Raw genomic sequence first — 24,497 nt, forward strand, 5'->3', positions numbered from 1 at the left:
TTGGAATGTGCTTCAGCCAATCATAATGTTTAATCAAATGTTTTTTTAAAAAATGTTATGAATCTTGTCTATGTCTCAAATGGTTGCACGTGAATGGTAGTGAATCAAGTTGTAATTTTGAGAGTTGAAGGTGTTCAATCGTGCATTACATGAAAAGTAATTGCCCAGTATTTCTTGTCATCAGACTGAACAAGTTTATCTATTATTTGAATTATCTCCTTTTTGATGTGCAATTATAAATTTAAGTTTTCCAAAATGTCAACAGAAAATAAGTCAGCTATGACTTCTAGAATTTCCACTAAATCTGCTTTATAGGAAGAGTTAAAACTATAACACTATTGAATTCTATATTATATTTCATTATCTCAGTTAGAGATGAAAAGGGTTCCTTTTCAAAAAATATTACTGGAACTAGAATCTTGTCAGAGTTACTTAAGTGATTTTTCACTTGATAGTAGATGCAAGTTTTATGGTTGAAAATTTTCAATTGTTTAAACAATTTTTCACTTTAAAAGCATATAGTTATCATCATCACTTGTGTTAATTAAGTACAATCCTGTATATACCTTGTGAAATCAGCTTTAATTAATTACTTGGAAAACTAGCTTGGGCAGGGTACAAGGAGTTTGCAAAGGGAGATTGAGGCCGAGTGGGTAAAAATAAGCAGATGAAATAAAATGTGGGAATGTGTGTGGTTATCCACTTGGCAAGAAAATAGCAAAGCTGGACAGTGGAATTCGAATTAGACATAAATTGTCTGTGCAGTGATAGTGTCAAGTGTGTGGTGCTGGAAAAGCACAGCAGGTCAGGCAGCATCAGTAGAGCAGGCAAATCGACATTTCGGGCATTAGCCCTTCATCAGGAATGGCCTGATTCTCCTGCTCCTTGGATGCTGCCCTCTTGACTCTGATCTCCAGCATTTGCAGTCCTCACTTTCTCAGAGTTGATTTCAACCCGACTGTGAAACCTCTTCGAAGAATGCCTGCCTTGAAGTTGTCTTTCCGCAACCCCCCCCTTCCAAGGATCTCAGTAAGTCTCTCTCACTGCAACTTCCACATCATCCTCTCTGGCCTGAAGCTGTTCAGCCACCATCCTGAAGCAGACTTACTACCACAGCCACATCTACCTCAGCACCTGCCAATAGAACCGACTGATTCCGCATGGGAGTCCAGACCACATTCAGGCAAACACAATTTGGACCTGACAAAAGAGAAACCAGTACATAGTACAAATCTGAAACCATCAGAAATGGTTCTCCTTCTGGATTCTCTACTCCATGTTCGCAGCCATGCGCCGCCACCTAACCTCCTTACAGTCAGCCCTGTTTCAGCTCAGGGCAACACTCTCTCAGACCCACAAAGGGCCACAGCTGTTTTACATCCTCAGAAGAATTCATATGCTCAACAAACACTTTTTCTTCGCCATATTAAACATAGAAGAACGTAAGTTAAACAAACTTTCATGTACTGACCTCAATACTCTTGTTTCCTCGACCATTCCATAACCGCCTCTGGAACTGCTCGGACGCCATGCAACCACTCCAATCACGACAGCCTCAACGACTTATGACTTCACTTCTGCCCCTGCTACCCCACAGACCGCAGCCACTGCTGACCACACCACCTCCACGATCGCCAGGAAGACAACCGCCACAGGATCCGTGACCATCACAAGTGCCACCGCTGCCAGCACCGACGCGATACCTGTCCTGCACGTCACTTCCTCCACCACCGCCACTTCCCCCCCAGAGACGTCACTTACCGGAACTCTGCTGGTGACCCTGATGTTATGAGTTACATCACTTCAGCCCCTGCGGTTACTGCCGTTGGCCCCATGTCCACCCCCAGAGTGTGCACCACTTCTGTTGGTAACATCACTCTTGACCCCATAACCACACCCACTCCAGTGGCAGTCTCCGTCCCCATTACCAACTCCAGCCCCACCCTGGGTTCGAGCTCCCAGCCCTGCTGTGTTTTTACTATTCCCCCAGACCTCCCCCTCACTGAGGGTGAACAATGCGCAAAGGCCTCACCTTCATCCCTCTACACTCCCGGATTTATGAGTTTGACACATGTTGCAACATTGAACATTTCTTCCTTCATGTCTGAGCCCAATCCCGCCCACCCACCAAGGACCCCTTCTCCTGCCTTCAACACACCCCATCCACTTGGACACCCCATGTTGGCTTGTTACCCGGCCTTGACCTCTTCAATTCTAACTGCCGCCAAACCATAGTCTGCCTTAACCCGTCCACCCCACTCACCCACTCCAACTTCCCACCCTCGCAACATTCAGCCCTCCACTCTCTCTGCTCCAACCCCAACATCACCATCAAACCCGCAAACAGGGGAGGGGGGCCAGGCGCTGTGGTAGTTTGGCACATTGACCTCCACTGCTAAAGCAAGGTGCCAACTGGCAGACGCATCCTCCTATTGCCCCCTAACCACGACGTCAGCAAGCCACCCCATCCACAGCATCCAATCTCTGTCCGAGAACCCTGCACTACCTCCTACCGAAGATTTACAAACCTGACTTTCCCCAATTGACCTATTGTTTCAACCTGCTCCTGTTCTGCTGATCTCATCTCTGCATACTTTGACACTGTTGTATCCCCCTTAGTCTGGGAACTCCCCAGCAGATTCCTGATGAAGGGCTTATGCCCAAAGTGTTGATTTCTCCTGCTCCTTGAATGCAGCATGACTTGTGCTTTTCCAGCACCACGCTGTTGACTCTGATCACCAATATCTGCAGTGCTCACTTTCACCTGCATAGTGAAGAGTGTAGAGCATAGCTGTAAACTCCAAAATAATAAAGATGGCTTGGTGGAGTGGGCAGGAAAATGGCAAATGGAGTTCAACTCTTGTACGATGTATTTAGGAAGATCACAGTAGTGTGTTGCAGGAATCAGTGCTGGGCCCACTGCTTTTTTTTGTCATTTATGTAAATATTTTGGATGTGAATATAAGAAGTATGGTTAGTAGACTTGCAGGTGGCACCAAAATTACTGATGTTGTGGATAGTGAAGATGATTACCTCAGTACCATGGAACCTTGATTAGATAGGCCAAAGGATGGCAGGAGGAGTTTAATCTAGATAAATAGGAAATCCTACGTTTTGGTAGGACAAATCAGAGCAGGACTTATGCACTTAATGGTATGGTCCTGGGGAGTGTTGCTGAACAAAGAGACCTTTAAGTACAAATTCGTAGTTCCTTTGAAGTGGAGTTCCAGATAGATAGGGTAGTGAAGAGGGCATTTGGTATGCTTGCCTTCGCTGGTCAGTGCATTGAGTATAAGAGCTGGGCAGTAATGTTGCAGCTATACAGGGCATTGGTCTTTGTGGATACTGCATTCAATTCCGGTCTCCTTGTTGAAGGAAAAATGTGCAACTTGAAAGGGTTCAGAAAAGAGTTACAACGATGTTGCCAGGATTGGAGGGTTTGAGCTATAACAAAAGGCTGAATAGGCTGTGCCTATTTTCCTAGAGTGTTGAAGGCTTTATCGAGGTTTATGAACTCAGGAGGGTGAATAACCAATGCCTTTTCCTCCAGGATGAGAGAGTCCAAGACTGGAGGGCAAAGGTTTGAGGGGAAAGATTTAAAAGGGATCTCGGGCAACCTTTTCACACAGAGCGTGGTGTGTGTATGGAATGAACCACTAGAGGAAGTGGAGGAGGCTGGTACAATTACAACATTTATAAGGCATCTGGATAGATATATGAATGGGAAGGGTTCAGAAGGTTCTGAAAGGTGGCAGTACAGCTAGATAAGGTTGTAAAGCACGCATGTGGAATGTTGTATTCCATTGATGGAGGTATAGAATGTAAAAGTAGGGATATAATGAAGCTGGTGAGGCCACAATGGGAGTATTGTGTGCACTCAACATTACAGGAAGGACTTAATTGATCTGGAGGGAGTGCAGTGAACATTTACTAGAATGTTTCCAAGACTGGAAAATTGTAGCTCTAAGGATAAATTTAAGAGGTTAGGGTTGTTATCCTTGAAACCAAGAAGGTGGAGGAGTGGGGGGGGGGGGGGTGGTGTTACATAGAGTCATAGAGATGTACAGCATGGAAACAGACCCTTTGGTCCAGCCCATCCATGCCGACCAGATATCCCAACCCAATCTAGTCCAGCACTTGGCCCATATCCCTCCAAACCCTCCCTATCCATATCCCCATCCAAATACCTTTTAAGTTGCATTTGTACCAGCCTCCACCACTTCCTCTGGCAGCTCATTCCGTACATGTACCATCCTTTGTGTGAAAAAGTTGCCCCTCAAGTCTTCGCTCCAGGGAAAACAGCCCCAGCCTGATCAGCCTCTCCCTGTAGCTCAAGTCCTCCAACCCTGGCAACATCCTTGTAAATCTTTTCTGAACCCTTTCAAGTTTCACAATAGCTTTCCGATAGGAAGGAGACCAGAATTGCATGCAATATTCCAACAGTGGCCTAACCAATGTCCTCTACAGCCGCAACATGACCTCCCAACTCCTGTACTCAATACTCTGACCAATAAAGGCAAGCATACCAAATGTTACTTTCACTATCCTATCTACTTGTGACTCCACTTTTAATGTTTGAATTATGCAAAATTGTGAAGCATAGAGAGAGAGTAGGTAGGAGAAACCTATATCTGGTGGCAGAGAATTCAAAAACTAGACATCGTAGATTCCAGCCAGGTGTCAGAATGATCAGAGTGAATGCAGGGAAGATTATTTTTATGCAGATGGTGATGGTGGTCTGGGATTAACTGTCTGAGTTGGTGGAAGCTGAGGCCCATCTCTTCTTTGGATTAGCACCTTAGCTGCTGTAAACTACAGGGCTATAGGCAGTGTGGAGGGCGATGGGATTCGAAAGAACAGAAGTGTCGTTTGGCCCCTTTCTCTGCTGTATCATTTCTATAGTTCTATTGTTTGACTGGCATAGACATGATGAGCAAAAGGGATTATTTATGTCATTAAAAAATTGACTTTCTGGTTAAACATTTATTAGAATACAGCAATCTGTAGTAGAGGGAGATCTATGTGAACTTGTAAATGAATCACATTTAATATACAGAAAAAGCAAGTGACTGAAAAGAAAAATGAAATGTTATTTATTGCAAGAATGGGAGCATTGCTACAGTTGTACTGGAACTTAGACTGCCTCTGAATTATTATACTCTGTTTTGGTCTCCTTAATTATCAAAATGTCTAATTGCATTTCGATGCAGTACGGAGAAGCTTTCCTTCAATGTTTCTTGGAGTTGAGGGATTATTTAATTATTACCAAATTCAAACTTGCACCACTTGATGAAGTAGGATAAATAGACAAAGCCTTTTCCTTGTGGTGGGGGAGTCCCAAACTAGAGGGCATAGGTTTAGGGAGGGGGGGGGGTGGTGGGGGGAAGGTTTGAGATTGAAGAGGCAACTTTTTTTTCCACACAGTTTGGTGCTTGTATGGAATGTGCCAGAGGAAGTGGTGGAGGCTAGTACAATTACTAATTTCAAAAGGGCACCTGGATGGTTTTAGGAATAGAAAGAGTTTAGGGGGATATGGGTCAAATCTGGCAAATGGGACTAGATTAGGCTATCTGTATGAACAAGTTGGGCCGAAAGCTCAACTTCCATGTTTTACATCTGATTCTGCTGACTTTAACAATCTTTGTAAGGTGAAACCTATAAAAGGAGAATGGCCCTGGAAACCCTGGTCAATAACCTACATCTTTTCTATTTAGAGCACAGAGGTGTTATAATCTGTGTCAAAGGGATGAAAAAAGTTGTGAACTGACCCCTCCTAATTGTTGTTATAAATCCATTGTTAATTGGTATGGTTGTCCATCTAGGAAATTCCATGTCACTGGTCATGAATTGTGTGGGTTCTTGCATGGCTGACAAGTCTGATTTCTAGGGCTGTTTCCTCCTGAGATCTAGTACTCAATGGCATGTTTTTAATCTGACTGTGCCTTAGCCTGTTGCCAATGTTAAAAATCTTACATCAATAGAAGATTTATACCACCTTTTGAACTGGATCAAAACTTACTTTGGCTTACTAGTAAATAACACCATTGTGTTAAGTTCTAACAAATTTGAAGTATTTCAAATTGTAAACAAAAGCAAATTTTATAGCTTAACAGATTGTTATAAAATCTAATCAGGAATAGGCATTTGACCCATCAATCTGTGCTATGATGCAACGTGATCATTGTTGGTCTGATTTCAGGCTTAACTCCATTTACTTGCCTTCCTTCCATAACCCTCAACTCCCTTGTATATCAAAATTGTCTAACGCGTTCATGAAGAGAATTCCACAGACCAATAACTCTTAATGCAGGTTTAAATGGAAGATTCCCAATTTTTAAAAATGTTTCTTCTAGATATAGACTTCATCACAAGGGGAAGTACTGTCCACTCATCTATTTCTATTTCTATTTCTATTTCAAGAAAATCTCCTCATTCTTCTAAACAATGGGTGTAAGCACAACCTGGTCAACATTTTCTCAAAATAATCCCTCAGTTCTAGGAAACATTCAAGCAAAGCTTCTCTCCTGTTTCTAATGCAATTAGTTTGATAATTAAGGAGACCGAAACTGTATACCATAATCTCTTCTTTCCTGTCCACGTTTTTGAAAAATAAAGAAAATTGAGTGATTACTCTGCTGAAATAGCTACTACATATGCAGATGGGGCAGTGACATAATTTTGCCATCTACATCAGGATGTGTTTATCCATGTGTAAATACTGTGAACAATCTGTTAAACTGTCAGTTTACTGTGGTTTTAATTGAAACAGTATCGTGGAAAAATGATACATAGTCACCATTACTGACACTTGCTTTCAATTCAAGACTAATTGAAATTTAATTTTTGGAATTCAATTTTTCCACCTGCTGTTGTGGCAGGATTTGAATACATTAACTTGAGACTCTGAATTATTTGTCCGGTGACATTACCACATTTTCCTTTGAATGTCTAAGACTCTTGTTTCATTGCAGTTCTGAGAAGTTGGAATGGATGATAAAAACATTAAATTATTGAATTTTCTTAGACTTGCTACATTTTGTTTGTGTTTTACAAGCATTTTTGTGTTATGGTGACATTGAAATTAAGGACTTATGAATGCTGTATGATTACCAGTGAAGAAGTACTGCTGCATTTCCGAGCTTTGGCTTCTTCAATGTTGGGTTGCATTTTTTTTCTTTCTTTGTCTGACTGCCACATTAGTAAGAATTAAGGTTTTTTTTTTGTTTAAATGTGTAGCATCTTATATGGAAACAAAGTGCCTTGCATTTCACTGAAACATTCTGCTTTTTAAGTAACAAACATGATAACCCTGACTTTATCATTTTCAGGGAGTACCTGGGGAAACAGTTGCAGTCAGAACAACCACCAACTGTAACCACCAGAAGCTGAATTCTCTGAAATCACTGTCTACACAATTGCATAGACTTATGAATTTGTTTTTGAAGTATAAACGATGTGTTTTCTGAATATATTGAACTGAGCATATAATGTCTTGATGGATAATTGTTTTTCATAAATCCACATGCAGCATTTCCTTATGGTCTGTATTTAGCAAGATTGAATGTACATTGATTAAGCAGCTTACTGTATTGGACATAAAAGTATGTATGTGGCGAATAACCTGCAAGGTCAGTTGCCTGAATGAGTTGTTGATTATTTGTGCTCATCAAGTTTAATTTCTCAGTCAAGTACACTTATCTGTTGTGTATTGTTTGATGCTGTCATCTTGATTAACATGTCAATGTAGTGATAAATATTAATAAAACAATTTGCTGTTTGCCTGAATTGTTAGATCAGTAACATTTAACCAAATTATTTACATCAGAACCAATGTTTAGAACACACATTACTAGTTGGTCCACTCTTGTGCTGGCAGCATGATACTTTTTTTAAAAAAACATTATTTAGATTAGATTACTTACAGTGTGGAAACAGGCCCTTCGGCCCAACAGGTCCACACCGGCCCGCCGAAGCGCAACCCACCCATACCCCTACATTTACCCCTTGCCTACCACTACGGGCAATTTAGCATGTCCAATTCGCCTGACCTGCACATCTTCGGACTGTGGGAGGAAACCGGAGCACCTGGAGGAAACCCACGCAGACACGGGGAGAACGTGCAAACTCCACACAGTCAGTCGCCTGAGGCGGGAATTGAACCTGGATCTCTGGCGCTATGAGGCAGCAGTGCTAACCACTGTGCCACCGTGCCACCCATTTAGTGAATGGGTCCAATTTTATTTTACAATTAAACTGAAGTCAAATTAATTCCTATTTCGAACGGAGTATACAACTTGATTGTGAAACCGTTTGGCAGAAAAGAAAACACATTGGAAACATGTAGCAAGTAGGTTGAGGATCACATTGTGTAACATACAGGAACTCCATCCCAACAATTAAATTCCTATGAGGAGATCATCATTGAAGCAAGTAGATTGGAATTGTATGGCAGGAGCATGCAGAAATCCCAACATGGTTAAATCAACACATTGTCAGAAGTTGAAATTTCTTTGGGACAGTTACACAGCTTATGGAATCCTCTGGAAAAAGTCTCCAGTTTGACTCTGAAATCTGATTCTCACTCAATTAAGCTTGATAATTATCCTAGGAAAATTAGAGGAATTAAAATATGGTCTAACCCCCCCCGATACCGATTAAGCTGAGCCTCCTGAATTGCTGATTGGGGGAATTAGGGCTATTACCTCATCTATACAATTGAACAATGTGAAGCTCATTTCTCATTGTTTGGTATTTTGACTACAGTGAACACAGACATGGGAGCTTCTGTGGATGTACTTTTGTTGTATGCCAATCCTCTAATAAGGGCTAAATGTTAGCATAATTCTCTCAAACTTTTAAATGTCTTTGACTCAAAATTTTGATTGGTTACACAAATAAACAATCAGCACAAAGAACAAATTCCCATCACCAGGATTAAATTTGAGGACCACAGGTAGTGAATACAGTGGAAAAGTGATGTGTTTCATATGGTAAAGAAACAGAAAGGAAGTGAAGAGTCACATTGAACTTAAAACCTAATTGTTGTTTTCTCTACTCAAGTACCAGATCTCTTGAGTTTTTATAGTACTTTGATGAAATTCTGAAACAAAAACAATGAATTCTGCTAAAATTTAATCTCCTTCAACTGCATATGATCAGATTTGTTTTCTCTTTTAAAAGGAATTCCTGCTGGCATTTGGCATTACTGTAATCGTAAATGATTAGAATATCTTGAGAATCGTTCCATCATTTGAGTGTTTAAATTATGATCACTTGCATACATGGATAAATAGCATACCTGGATCATGTGTGCAAGAATTTAGGAGTGAGAAACTTAATGGAATAACAAAAGGTTTTAATTACCTTTCAATATTGGTAATAAAATTAATCAATGGGAGCTATCTTGTTCTTGGTTATGACTACAGATGGAACAGATGACATTTGTCAGAAGTGCATTGATATTTAAGTTGTGATCTGAAAGAACATATTTTCTTTTGTTCATGGGATTTGGCACTGACATTTATTGTATATCCTTGGTTACCTTGAGGTGTTGGGGAACCATCTTCAATCTATGGCTTCTGCCACACCACAAGGAATCTCATTGCTTCTTCAGGGAAACTCCAATCACTTGGTAGTTCAAAGTTCATTTTTGGAATGTCCGTTTCTGTTTTATAGGCTTTGTAATTGTCTTGTGCACAGCAATAGAAATGGAAAACCAAAATTAAATTTATTTTTATATTATTTTGGTTGAGAGGAAGAAGTTTGGCCATCTCATATGGAGAACTCCCTGTTACTCTTCCATTTGTTTTTGGAATGTGCACATCACTGACAAGGCCTGCATTTGTTGACCATGCTGAATTACATTGGAACTAATTGGCTTGCTACACTGTTTCAGAAGACAATTAAGACATATTGCTTTGGATCTGGAGTCTCATAAGCCAGACTATGTAAAGATTTCAGGTCACCTTTCCTAAAGGACATTAATGAACCAGATTTTTTTTTTACATTGACAACTTTGTGATCTAACTTTAATTCTATGTTTTATAGGATGGGCGGCATGATGGCTCGGGGGGTAGTGTTGCTCCCTCACAGCACCACGGACCCAAGTTCGATTCCAGCCTTAGGCAATTGACTGTGCAAAGTCAGACAGACACATTCTCCCCGTGTCTGCATGGGTTTCCTCCCACAACCCAAAGATGTGCAGGTCAGGTGAATGGCAATGTAGTGTACGGCCAATAATGTTAGGATCATTAGTCACGGGTAAATATAGGGTAGGGGAGTGGATCTGGATGGGTTAGTCTTCGGAGGGTTGGTGTGGACTTGGCCAAAGGGCCTGTTTCCATACTGTAGGGAATCTAATCTAAAACCTACTTAATTTTAATTCCACTAACTGTCAAGGTGGAATTTGAATCCATATCCTCAGAGCATTATCCTGGACCCATAGATTACCAATGGCGTTTAGTATGCTGCCATCTGCCCTGTAGAGCCATGGGATCTTATACATTGACCCAAACAGACAAAGTCATCTGTTTGAATCGATTGAAAAAGTACATGTCTGATAATGCAGAACTGAGGTAAAGTCGTGGTCATATACTAAATTCCTGGAGTGGGACTTGAACTCACCACCTTCATGCTCCGAGGGGAGTACAACAATTGAAGTAAACCAATGCGTACTTTCCAGGTACCAATAAAGAATTACTGAGAGTTGTTCTGCAATGATTTATGATAATTAGGCAAAGATTTTTTAAGAAGTGATCCGTTAATACATTGTGCTGGTATTCTGGTGTAGATTTGATCATAATGTCACATAGCTTTTCCATTAGCAATGGAAACCCTCTGTCGTTCATTGAGATGGCCATGTGACTAATTTTACAGGTTAGCTTCTACCGGAGGGCACCTTTTCAGCCAGGAAATATGCTGCTAGACGTTGTGAATACATTTCCTGCAGCAGTATTGTAGTTCCACCATATCTATATGTCCATATTAGACCAGATGAGATTGAGGTTCATGAGGAGGTGTTAGCAATCATAGAGTCATAGAGATGTACAGTTGGAAACAGACCCTTTAGTCCAACCTGTCCATGCCTACCAATATCCCGACCCAATCTAGTCCCACCTGCCAGCACCCGGCCCCTATCCCTCAACCCTTCCTATTCATATACCCATCCAAATGCCTCTTAAATGTTGCAATTGTACCAGCCTCCGCCACTTCCTCTGGCAGCTCATTCCATACACATTCCATTCCATTTCCTCTCCTCTCTGTGAAAAAGTTGCCTCTTAGGTCTCTTTTATATCTTCCCCTCTCACCCTAAACCTATGCCCTCTAGTTCTGGACTCCCCGACCCCAGGGAAAAGACTTTGCCTATTTATCCTATCCATGCTCCTCATAATTTTGTAAACCTCTATAAGGTCACCCTTCATCTCCAACGCTCCAGGAAAAACAGCCCGAGCCTGTTCAACCTCTCCCCATAGCTCAGATCCTCCAACCCTAGCCAAATCCTTGTAATTCTTTTCTGAACCCTTTCAACTTTCTGATAGGCAGGAGATCAGAATTGCACGCAGTATTCCAACAGTGGCCAAACTAATATCCTGTTCAGCCACAACATGACCTCCCACTTGTACTCAGTACTCTGGCCAATAAAGGAAAGCATACTAAACACTGCCTTCACTATCATATCTACCTGCTACTCCACTTTCAAGGAGCTATGAACCTGCACTCCAAAGTCTCTTTGTTCAGCAACACTCCCTATGACCTTACCATTATGTGTATAAGTACTCCTAAGATTTGCTTTCCCAAAATGCAGTACCTCGCATTTGTCTGAATTCAAGTCCATCTGTCACTTCTCAGCCCATTGGCCCAGATCCTATTGTAACCTGGAAAGTGTGAAAATAGATAAGTCCCCTGGGCTAGATGGGATTTGTCCTAGGATTCTCTGGGAAGCCAGCAAGGAGTTTGCAGAGCCTTTGGCTTTGATCCTTAAATCGTCATTGTCTATAGGAATAGTGCCAGAAGACTGGAGGATAGCAAATGTACCTTTTGTTCAAGAAGGGAAGTAAAGACAACCCTCTTAATTATACACCAGTGAGCCTTACGCCAGTTGTAGGTAATGTGTTGAAAAGGATTGAGAGGATTTATAATCATCTAGAAAGGAATAAGGTTATTGGGGATAGTCAACACGGTTTTGTAAAGTGTAGGTCGTGCCTCACGAACCTTTGAATTCTGTGTGAACGTGACCAAACAGGTAGCTGAGGGTAAAGCAGTTGATGTGCTATATGTAGATTTCAGTAAAGCATTTGATAACGTTCCCCATGGTAGGCTGTTGCAGAAAATATGGAGGCATGGGATTGAGTGATTTAGTGGATTGGATCAGAAATTGGCTAGCTGAAGAAAGAGAGGGTGGTAGTTGATGGGAAATGTTCATCCTGGAATTCAGTTACTAGTAGTGTACTGCAAGGATTGGTTTTGGGGCCACTGTTGTTTGTCATTTGTATAGATGACCTGGATGAGGGCTTAGAAGGATGTGTTAGTAAATTTGCGGATGACATTAAGGTCGGTGGGGTTGTGGACAGTGCTGAAGGATGTTGCAGGTTAGAGGGACATAGATAAGCTGCAGAGTTGAGCTCAGTGGCAAAAGGAGTTTAATACGGAAAAGTGAGGTGATTTGCTTTTTGGAAGAGGTAACAGGAATGCAGAATACTGGATTACTGGTAAGATTCTTGGTAGTGTAGATGAGCAGAGAGATTTCGGTTTCCAGGTACACAGATCCTTGAAAGTTGCCACCCAGGTTGACAGGGTTGTTAAGAAGGCATAAGGTGTGTGCTAGCTTTTATTGGTAGAGGGATTGAGTTTCAGAGCCATGAGGTCATGTTGCAGCTATATAAATCTCTTGGTGCAGCCGCACTTGGAGTATTGTGTCCAGTTCTGGTCACCACATTACAAGAAGGATGTGGAAGTATTGGAAAGAGTGCAGAGGAGATTTACCAGGATGTTGCCTGATATGGTGGGTGTAGTGGGGGGGGGGGGTACCTTATGTAGAAAGGCTGAGGGATTGAGGCTGTTTTCATTAAAAGATTGAAAGGTGACTTAATAGAGACATACAAGATGATCAAGGGATTAGATAGAGTGTATGGTGAGAGCCTTTTTCATCAGATGGGGATGGTTGGCAGAGGGGGTCTTAGCTTTAAATTTGAGGGGTGATAGATACGGGACAGATGTCAGAGGTAGGTTCTTTACTCAAGAATAAGGGCATGGGCTCACCAACTTGAAGGCCATTTAAATGGTCATTGGATAAACATATGGATGAAAATGGAATAGTGGACTTCAGATTAGATTACTTAGTGTGGAAACAGGCCCTTCAGCCCAACAAGTCCACACCGAAGCGCAACCCACCCATACCCCTATATTTACCCCTTACCTAACACTACGGGCAATTTAGCATGGCCAATTCACCTGACCCGCACATCTTTGGACTGTGGGAGGAAACCGGAGCACCCGGAGGAAACCCACACAGACACACGGAGAACGTGCAAACTCCACACAGTCAGTCGCCTGAGGCGGGAATTGAACCCGGGTTTTTGGCGCTGTGAGGCAGCAGTGCTAACCACTGTTCCACCTTGCCGCCCATAAGTTTAGTTTCTCAGGTCATTGCAACATCGAGGACTGAAGGGCCTGTACTGTAATATTCTTTGTTCTAACTAGTCAAAATGCAAAGAGTATATTTCATATTAATTTGAAATAATCCTCCATTTTATAAAATTACATTTCCAAATGTAACTTTTTTTAAAGTTATTAAAACCTTCTTTCCAAACAGCTGTCAATAAAGCAACTATATTCTGTGCAGCTAGCATTACAACCATGTTAGGATGTGCTTGTTAAGAAATATTGACTTCTGTTTGAGATAGATGATGTTGAATCCATTTTATAGGCCTTATCTGGGTAGACTGATTCCACACCTTGGACTAGTTATGGGTTCAAAACTTTGCATATATTTCAAAATTAGCAATGCATCAAGGAGAATGTAATAAATTTAGCTACATTTGGATGCTAGGATTCAAGTTTTTGTTAGAGAAATTGTCTTCAGTTGTCTTTTTAAAAATCCCTAACTTGTGTTATGTAAAACTACAATTTTTTATGTATTTTCTCCAGCAAAAATTCAGCATGTGTGGTTAGAATCTGGAATATAATATTATTAAAAATGTACTCTCAGGATATGCATGTTGCTGGTTAGGTCACTATTTATTACCCATCCCTAGTTTCCTCCAAGAATTGTAATTTGGAGATGCTGGTGTTGGACTGGGGTTTACAAGTTTAAAAATCACACACCACCAGGTATAGTCCAACAGGTTTAATTGGAAGCACTAGCTTTCAGAGCACCGCTCCTTCATCAGGTGGTTCCTTCAAGAAGTTGATAATGAGTTGCCATCTTAAACTTTTTGTGTCCTTATAGCGTAGGTACGCCTGCAACATTCTGCTCCGGAGGGTGATTATAATGTTAGGAAGGGAGTTCCAGGATTTTGATTCAGTGACTGTGAAAGAACACCAATATAGATCCAAGTCAGGTTGGTGAATGTCTTTGAGATTATGTTGTCCTTCTAGGTAGAAGAGGTTGTAGGTTTGAAAGATGCTATCTAAGGAGATTCAATGATTAAATCTGCTGCATCTTGTAGATGGCAGATACAATAACCACTGTGATTTAGTGATGAATGTTAAATATGTGATGTAGTGTCAGTAAAGCTGGCTGTATTGTCCTGGATGCCTTCGAGCTTCTTGATTGTCATCGGAGCCACATTCATCCAGGCAAGTCGGAAGTACCATATGGTGATGTGTTCCTTGTAGATGGTGAACAAGTTTTGGGATGTCAGAAGGCAAGTTACTCAGGATGTTGGTGAGGCCTCTTCTGGAGTACTGTGTACGGTTCTGATCATCATGCTATAGGAAAGATATCATTAATTTGGAGAGGGTTCATAAGACTTACCAGGACATTGCTGGGAATGGAATGTTTAAGCTGTAAAATAGGTTGGGATTCTTTTCACTGAAGCGTGGGAGATTGAAGGGTGACATTCTAGTGGTTGATTGTCACTAAGTTGGTTTGTAAGAATGGTAAAATTGTAAAATGGAGGGCAAGCATACCTTTTAAGATAAAGTGCTTGTCATGCTCAAAGATTTTAAAATGAATGTCCGTGGGTATGCAGATGCTCAAATATATCAGTTAGCAGGCTTAAGCAGCATTTTTATCCTGATAACCGTTCGAATTCAGCCAATTAATTTAAAAAGGCACTTTGAGACTAAGGACTCTCACAGGAAGTCTCTCTTTTTTTAAAAAAAAGCACCACTTTATAGTTAAAGGTATACAGCATGTTTAGATAATATCCTTGACACCAGAAAATGACTGACTACATTTCGGGAAAGAGGAAGATGATGGAAGAAGATATGGAACGTTCAGGAGGATCCATTCGGTGTGAATTTTGAGACTGATTCACTTTTTAATTTTCTTATTAATTGGATTTATGTAAGTGGGACCTGTGTTAATGAAATAACATACCTGTTAGAATTTAGTTCACTGAGGGAATAGAGATTTATTCTGTTTTTTTCTTTAGTAATTCTGTTAAGTTGTTCCCTGTTGGAGTTCAATAAATAAATTGTTACTTTTTAATTATAGACTGGGTGAAAGGATTCCATTTCATTTAACCAGTCCTATGTAACAGGTTGAGCATGAGAAGGTTATACCACTTTTCACACTTTTTTATTAGATTGAGACAAGGCAATCTTTTCTGGGTGTTTCGGTTTTGATTGTCAAAGGGGTTTAGATTAGATTAGACTTACAGTGTTTAAACAGGCCCTTCGGCCCAACAAGTCCACACCGACCCGCCGAAGCGCAACCCACCCATACCCCTACATTTACCCCTTACCTAACACTACGGGCAATTTAGCATGACCAATTCACCTGACCCGCACATCTTTGGACTGTGGGAGGAAACCGGAGCACCCGGAAGAAACCCACGCAGACACAGGGAGAACGTGCAAACTCCACACAGTCAGTCGCCTGAGGCGGGAATTGAACCCAGGTCCCTGGCGCTGTGAGGCAGCAGTGCTAACCACTGTGCCACTCTGCTTCATACCATTATAAAATCATGAGCATAGATAAGGTGAATAGCAAGAGTTTTTTTCCCCCGAGGGTGGGGGAGTTCAAAACTAGATAGCATATTTTTAACGTGCGAGGAAAGCTATTTAAAAAGGACATGAGGGGCAGCTTTTTTTTGTGTGTGTGATCCATGTGTGGTGCTGTAGATGACCACATACAGGAAGTGCTCCCAGATGAAGAAACTTGAGCCATGGATGTCAGTGCTGAAGCTGTGGATGGCATATCTGCGAGATAGAGTTACATAGATAGCATGTTTAGAGATGTGGTCACACTGCAGTTTAAAGAATTAGAGAAAGAAAGGAAATAAGTGACTATCAGGGCAATCCAAGAAAAACCAACAAGGGGTGCAGCACTCCCCAATGGTCTTACTCACAAAATAGTTTTCCATTTTGGAAGCTGACGAGGGCACTGGTTCCTCAAGACAATTCAGTCAGAGCTAAGCTTCTGACACTACCTGTGACAATCAGGCTGATTGTGATGAGAAGAAGAAAGGAGACCTAATGGTGATAGAGGATTGATTAATTTAGGGAAACAGACAGGCTTTTCTATGGACATCAGTGTGATTGCAGGATGGTGTGTTGCCTCCCTGGATCAAGGATATCACAAAGTGGCAACAATACATTGATGCAAGGTAAGCATCCAGAGGTGGTTAGAATTCTGTTGTTAGACTCAGTGACTTGGGTCAGATGGAGGATGTGATTCTGTAATCAGATTTTAGGGAGCTGGGTAGAAAGAGAGGAAGCAGTACTAAAAGTGCAATAATATTTGGATTATATCCAGGGCCAGCGCAAGCAAGTACAGAAATGGGTGGATAAGGCAGATGAATGTCTAAAAAGATTGTGCAAGAGGATGGATTTTAGATTCTTGGAACACTGGGACTGGCTCTGGGGAAGATGGTGCCTGTACAAGGCAGATGGATTGCAACCAGACAGAGCTGGGACTGAAGTTTTTCTAGTACCATTGTGATGGCTTTAAGCTAATTATGAAGATGTAGCAGTGATTGAAACCTGGCTGAAGGAAGGCCAAGATTTGGTATTAAACATTCTTGGGTAAATATGTTCAGGAATGATAGAAAACAAAGGAAAGTTGGCGTGGCAATGTTGGGTTAGGAGTATGTTTCAGTGCGAGAGGGGAAGGATGTCTTGGATGGTTCAAAGATTGGAGTGAGTGAGTTTGGCTAAGATTACTGAACAAAAAAGGGAGCAATTTCATTGCTTGCTGTGGGCTACACTTGACCAACGACTGGAGAGAATATAGAAGAATTAGAGAAATGCTTGCAATGTAGAGCAGTTAAAATGGGGAGCTTTCATTACCCAAATATAGACTGGAATACTGATAGTGTATGGGGCAAGTGTTCTTGGGTTGTGTTGGGTGATGTTAATTACCACAGGGCAAATTACCATTCAGATAAATTACCTCAAAATACCTCTAAATTGGCTGTTTATTAAGAAATTTCTCAGACTATAAACTATTGAAATAATTACTTCTATTGCTTTCAGCAACCAAATCAGTAAGCAAGTTGAGCTTTAAAATCCAACTTGGCTATTACCTGATTAATGGTGGAATTTGGCTATGATTTCAATCAACAGTGCCTGTCTCTGGACGTCCAGGGTATGATCCTTGAGCAGTGTTGTTCTTCAAAGTTCTGCTGCTGAGTCGAGAGTTGAATTACAGTTTTCTGGCTTTCAAGTTTGTGCTGTGACATTATTGATGATCCTTTATGTTCTTCTGGTGTTCTCAAGTCTGCAGCTTGCTGCCTTATCAGAAGTAGATTAGATTAGACTTAGTGTGGAAACAGGCCCTTCAGCCCAACAAGTCCACACCGACCCGCCGAAGCGCAACCCACCCATACCCCTACATTTTACCCCTACCTAACACTATGGGCAATTTAGCATGGCCAATTCACCTGACCTGCACATCTTTGGACTGTGGGAGGAAACCGGAGCACCCGGAGGAAACCCACGCAGACATGGGGAGAACGTGCAAACTCCACACAGTCAGTCGCCTGAGTAGCTCTTCATGAAACTGTTAGGTGTCTGGAACAGCTTGTCCTGTAATTTTCCTCTTTGCCTGCAAGAAATGTCCTGAGGTAGTCTTAATTGACCATTTGTTATGAGGCAACAGGCTGTCAAGCAGTGTTACTTCCTTTTCTCCCAGGAAGCAGCAACTTTATGTTAGAACATAGAACATAGAAAAATACAGCGCAGTACAGGCCCTTCGGCCCTCAATGTTGCGCCGACCGAATCCTACCTAACCTACACTAGCCCAATAACTTCCAAATGCCTATCCAATGCCCGCTTAAATGACCATAAAGAGGGAGAGTTCACCACTGCTACTGGCAGGGCATTCCATGAACTCACAACCCGCTGTGTAAAGAATCTACCCCTAACATCTGTCCTATACCTTCCACCCCTTAATTTAAAGCTGTGTCCTCTTGTAACAGCTGACTCCATTAACAGTAAAAGGTTCTCAGTGTCTACCCTATCTAAACCCCTAATCATCTTGTACACCTCTATCAAATCTCCCCTAAACCTTCTTTTCTCCAATGAGAACAGCCCCAAGTGCCTCAGTCTTTCCTCATACGATTTTCCTACCATACTAGGCAACATCCTGGTAAACCTCCTCTGCACTCGTTCCAATGCCTCCACATCCTTCCTATAGTATGGCGACCAAAACTGCACACAATACTCCAGATGAGGCCGCACCAGAGTCTTATACAACTGCAACATGACCTCAGGACTCCGGAACTCAATTCCTCTGCCAATAAAGCCCAGTACACCATATGCCTTCCTCACAGCACTATTTACCTGGGTGGCAACTTTCAGAGATCTGTGTACATGGACACCAAGATCCCTCTGCTCATCCACACTACCAAGTAGCCTACCATTAGCCCAGTAATCCATCTCTTTGACTTTGACTCCTTCTTCCTAGAGAAGTTGATTAGCATGTTGCTTTTAATTCTTTTTATAAAAGTTTCTCCTTGATCCATTCATCTCAGAAAACAGTTTATTCTAGAAAGTTTTATTACTGATTCTTTCAATTCTTGAACAGTTATTAAAGTTCTGAAGTTAACAGTACCACAGAGTTTCCTACAACAATATTTGTATTTGTCCAATCCACCAAGGAATAATTTTTTGGACCTGGTCTTTGGAAATGAAGTGTGCCAAATAAATTAAGTATCTGTGGGGACTATTTAGGAGCCAGTGTTAAGGTTCAGCTTGATGGAGAGTGGCCAGCAACAATCCAGAGCAAGGTGAATCAATTGGCAGAGAGTTGACTTCAATAAGACAATAACAGACAACAGGCAGACTGAGAAGAAAAATGGGTCACTTTCAAAAAGCATATGGTTCGACTACAATCGAGGTTTATTCCCTTAAAGCAAGAGGCAGGACATTCAAATCCAGAATTCCCTTATGACAAAGAAGGTAAAAGTAAGATTAGAACCAAAAGCTGTCGCTAATGACAAGTGTAAGAAGAAAATGCAATCAAGAATAAACAGGAATATTGAGGGTTTACAAGAGAGATGAAAAAGCAAATAAGAGGTGCAGGTTTAGTGGATTGGCTACACTAAATTGTTCATAATATCCAGGGATCTGTGGGGTGTGGCACGGTGGTTAGTACTGCTGCCTCTCAGTACCAGGGACCCAGGTTCAATTCCAGCCTCTGGCAACTGTCTATGTGGAGTTTGCATAATCTTCCTGTGTCTGTGTGGGTTTACTCTGGTTTCCTCCCACAATCCAAAGAAGTGCAGGTTAAGTGGATTGGCAATGTCAAATTGCCCACAGTGTCTAGGGATGCACAGGCTGAGTAGATTAGCCAAGGGAAATACAAGGAAAGGAGAGAGGGGTGAGTCTGGGTGAGATGCTCTTTGGAGGGTTGGTGTGGACTCAATAGGCTGAATAGCCTGCTTCCGCACTGTAGGGAATTCTACGATTCAAAGATGAACCATGAGAAAAGACTAACGGCTAGCACACAGGGAAATTACAAAGTCTTCTAGCGACATAAATCTGTTGTAAGATAGTTATCAAAGGAGGAGTAGGATTAGACATCAATGAAGGCAGGGGTCATTGCTGAGGTATTAAATGAAAACATTGCATCAATCTTTACAAAAGAGTATGCTGCCCAGGCCTTTGTGGTAGAGGAAGAAACCCTGTCACTAGAAAAAATCTAAATTAATACACTAGTAGTCCTGGATAGATTGTTGGCACTTAACGGTTAACAAGGCACAGGGACTGGATGAGCTGCATGTAAGGACTTTTATGGAAATGTGGGTAGAAATTGGTGAGGCAATTGTCATAATGTTTCAGTCATCCTTAGACTCCAAGGAGGTGCCTGAAGAATTGCCAATATTACAGCCTTATTTCAAAAGGTTTGTGTGGACAATCTTATAATTTACAAGTATGGAAACAATGATTCAAAGATTTGGCATAGAATCAGCAGTCACTTGGAAAAAAGTGGGTTAATTGAGAGTCAGCAGAGATTTCTAAGGGGGTTATTTGACTGACTTGGGGAGTTTTTTTTTGAAGAGATAATAGAAAGGGTTGATGAGGGTAATGCTTTTGACATTGTATACGTTGATTTCTAGAAGGCATTTGATATAAAACCTCACAAAAGACATGAGGAAAGTTGTAGATCATGATAGAGTGAACAAAACAATGGCAACATGGATGTGAAATTGTTAAGTGATACAAACCAGACAGTAATGATCGGTGGATATCCTTCAGAGGAAGATTTGTAGTGGAATTCCCAGTTTTGACACACTTGCTTTTCCTAACACACATTCATTCATGTCTAGGATCAGAAGACTGATGAAGCTTGGAAGAGATGTAAACTGTGAGGAAGATAGTATGGAACTCCAAAATGACATTTGACAAGTTGGTGGAGTGGGTAGTTATGTGACAGATTAGGTTCAATGCAGACAAGTATGTGATGATGCACTTTGGCTTGAGCACTGAAGGACAATATGAAATAAGGAATTCAATTCTGAAGGGGATGTCAGGAGGAGGGGAGAAGAGGAAACTAGTGAAATCCATTTTCATCCCATGTGGTTGGAGGGTCGAGGTGAAAGGTGGAGCATTGGGTGGTAAGGGTTTGGCAGTGGAGGAGGCCCAGCACCTGCATGCCCTTTGTGGAATGGGAGGGGAGTTAGTGTTCAGTGTTGGTTGGTATGGGTATCTGAGATGTTCTCTGAAATGATCTGCAAGTTGATGTCTTGTCTCCCCAGTGTAGAGACCACATCGGTAGCAACAGGCACAGATGTGTGTGGAAGCATAGGTGAATCTCTGTCGGATGTGGAAGGAATATTTGGGGCCTTTGATGGAAGTGAGGGGGGAGGTGTGGTTGCAGGTTTTGCATTTCAGGATAATGTGTGGATTGAAGAGGAACTTACAGATAGCAGTTTTTCAATCTATCTGCTGTCCTTGCCCTACTGGATGGTAGAAACCATAAGTTTGCAAAGGGGTGCTAAGTGAGTTACTTCAGCGCATCTTCTTGGTCAAAGCTTTCCAAATTTCAGTTGTGACTCCCAGGACCTTGCCAAAACTTGGTGATTGTAAACTTTTCAGGTAACAATGGTGGGGGGGGTCAGAGTATTAATGTCTTTGCAGGCCCTCTAAATCATCAGAATTTTTTTTAAATAGTGGACATGGCATAATTGGAGGCTTTCATTGTGTTTCTCAGGACAGGATTCAAATGCTGATTGCCTTCTAACTAGGATTAAACAAATTCCTCCAACGTCATGAGTGTAAGAAGTTGAAGGGTGACATTATAGAGATTCATAAAATTGTGAGGGATATAGAAAGGGTCTTTTCCCTAGATTTGGGGAGGTCAAAATTAGAGACCGTAATTTTAACGTGAGCGGAGAAAGATTTAAGAGATCTGAGGGGCAACTTTTGCATACAGAGTGTGGTTTATGTATGGAATGAATTGCCAGAGGAACTGGAAGGTGCAGATACTAGTTTTGTTCTCTGTGACCTCTCTCTTTCAGGCTCCCCTTTCTCTGGTCTCAGAAAGTGTTTGGGGAGCACTGATAATGGTACACACTGCTGCTACCTTTGTTGGGAAAGTGAGTAAATGTTTAAGGTTGGGCTGGGGTGCCAATGAAGTGGGCTGTTATTTGTTTTTGATGGTGTTGTAATTTCAGTCATTGAGGCAGGGGGAGAGTATTCCATTACACTCCTGACTTGTGCTTGTAATGTTCAATTGCCTTTGGTGAGTTACCATAGAATTCCATAAACAACTGAGAACCAGCAAATGCAAACAATGAGGTGCCTGAAAATGGATTTAAAGGGTAAGAAAGGTGTTCATGAGAATTGTGGAACTAATTCATGTTAGCAGTGTTTTTGAGATAATACAAGAAGTTTTACTTGATCAAGAGCAAAAACTATATGCAAGTTGCTTTTGATACCCCAAAACATTAAAGATAACATGGGATGAGCTTTTACATCATGCCCAAATGAAAATGTGTAGCTGAAAATAATTCTCCCAATATCAACATTCACAGAAACAAAATATTTCATTGGAAATTCAATAGTCCAGTAGTCTTTATAAACATTTTTGTTAATTTCTGGACTGAGTAATCATTCCCAAGATTTCCCTTAAGATAATGATGCACAGATTTGATATGCCTCAAATATAATCATTTGTATTGAAAATAGTGCAAAATGAAAGAAAATGTATACCAGGATGCTAATATTTGTAAGTTTAGTTACTTGTACTATGTGCCATCTTGTGAAACATGTTGATGAAGCATCTACAAACTTCGGTGCTTCCATTTTAGATGATAGTAACACTAATTATACAAAAAAATCACCTAATGGATTAAGAGGAAATATGTTGACAATCTCCAATGATTTTGCTTATACATTAGTTTGGAAATGTATGCTGTGGCAGTGTGTATGCATCATATTCTTTGAAGATGTTGGATTGGCAAAAGTGAAAAGTCAATGAGTAACATGATGCGTAGCACATAATCTTATTCAATAAAGTTTGCCACACTTTATACATTTTTCATCATTTTCATCTGATGAAGTAACAAAAGAGGGAGTGTGATTCTAGATTGTGTCCAGGACTCTTTGTTTTGAACACTTAACTATGGACTTAGTTATTAGGAAGTGTTGTGTCTGATGTAAGGGTAGGAAATATCTGGGAACCAGGAAGCAATTAATTAGATTTGATATAAAATTTGGGAAGTAGAAAATTCAGGATGAGCTGAATCCGTTGAGCTGAGATGTAATTTGATGAAATGAACAGGAAACAATGACTTGAAGGTAAATTAGTAACAGAACAATGGAGGCAGTTATGGAGCAATGTAGAATCCCTGAATATCAAAGACCACACAGGTTAAGGGAAGGAAAAAATGTACTTTCAGTCAAATATCATTATTTCTATACAGCAGAGTGTAACAGGGCGCAATTAAAAAGAAAATTTGGAAAGCATAGGGAGGAGAAATAAAAATAATTGCAAGTAAAGTCAAGGAAAACCCCAACAATGTGCAACAAATAATTAAAGACCAGAGGTTATTTAAGAGAGTGCAGGTTGAATTAGAATCAAGAAAGGGAACTTGTGTATGGAAATCAAGTACATAAGCATGGTAGTTAAGAATATTTAAATTAGTTTCACAAAGAGAAGGAGGAAACAGGCATGTTTTTAAGATGGAGGAGTATGACATATTAGATGGAATAAACATATTGCGGAAGGAAATATTGAAGTGTTTATCATCTTTACAGGTGGATAAATGACTAAGTTCAGGTGAAATGTACCTCAGGTTGCTAAAGAAAGAAAGGGTGATTTGTTTTCAATTCTCTCTGACTCCAGGTGTGCTCTTGAAGACTGCGAACATTCTAGTTGTTTTAATCAACCTGCTCAGGCATGCTATGATATATGTTTGGTGCCAGTGATATTGAACTGAAAGCTTCAGGCCAAGTGGTAGAAACACGATCACCACAAGACCCCACATATTTACATTGTAGCATTAGGCTAGCATTGAAAATATTGTAGATATTTTTAACTAACCTGTTCAGATATATTATGATGTCTGAGGTAGTTGGGATTTGAACCCGACCCTCTGACATAATGATATAAATATAGATACTTACATCATTGTTTTAAAGAGGAAGAAAGAATAGCCTAAGTAATTGTAGATCAGTAGGCCTAAAATCAACAGTGGGCAGATAATTGGGAAAAAAAAATTGATTTGGTTTAGATGATCAGTTACATGTGCATGAATTAATGAACTCAATTAATTAATTAATTAACGAAATTAATTAGTGAGGACTCCAAATGCTGGAGAAGTCAGAGTTGAAAAAGTGTGGCGCTGGAAGGGGTACAGCATGTGGGCAGCAAGTGAGTCAATGTT

At 40.9% G+C, this 24,497-nt stretch overlaps 1 protein-coding gene across 3 annotated transcripts in view; it reads left to right on the top strand.

The window, feature by feature from the left end:
• atp6v1h (ATPase H+ transporting V1 subunit H) overlaps positions 1-7,785 on the top strand; it is a 128,912-nt gene extending 121,127 nt beyond the window's left edge. For all 3 annotated transcript variants that reach the window (XM_060824336.1, XM_060824337.1, XM_060824341.1), the window contains one exon: positions 7,329-7,785. In XM_060824336.1, the coding sequence (XP_060680319.1) occupies positions 7,329-7,389 (61 nt within the window). In that variant the 3' untranslated portion in view covers positions 7,390-7,785. The remainder of the gene's footprint in view (positions 1-7,328) is intronic.
• The last annotated feature ends 16,712 nt before the right edge of the window (positions 7,786-24,497 follow it).

This window comes from Hemiscyllium ocellatum, chromosome 4, assembly GCF_020745735.1.
Source record: "Hemiscyllium ocellatum isolate sHemOce1 chromosome 4, sHemOce1.pat.X.cur, whole genome shotgun sequence".
NCBI classification, from domain to species: domain Eukaryota; kingdom Metazoa; phylum Chordata; class Chondrichthyes; order Orectolobiformes; family Hemiscylliidae; genus Hemiscyllium; species Hemiscyllium ocellatum.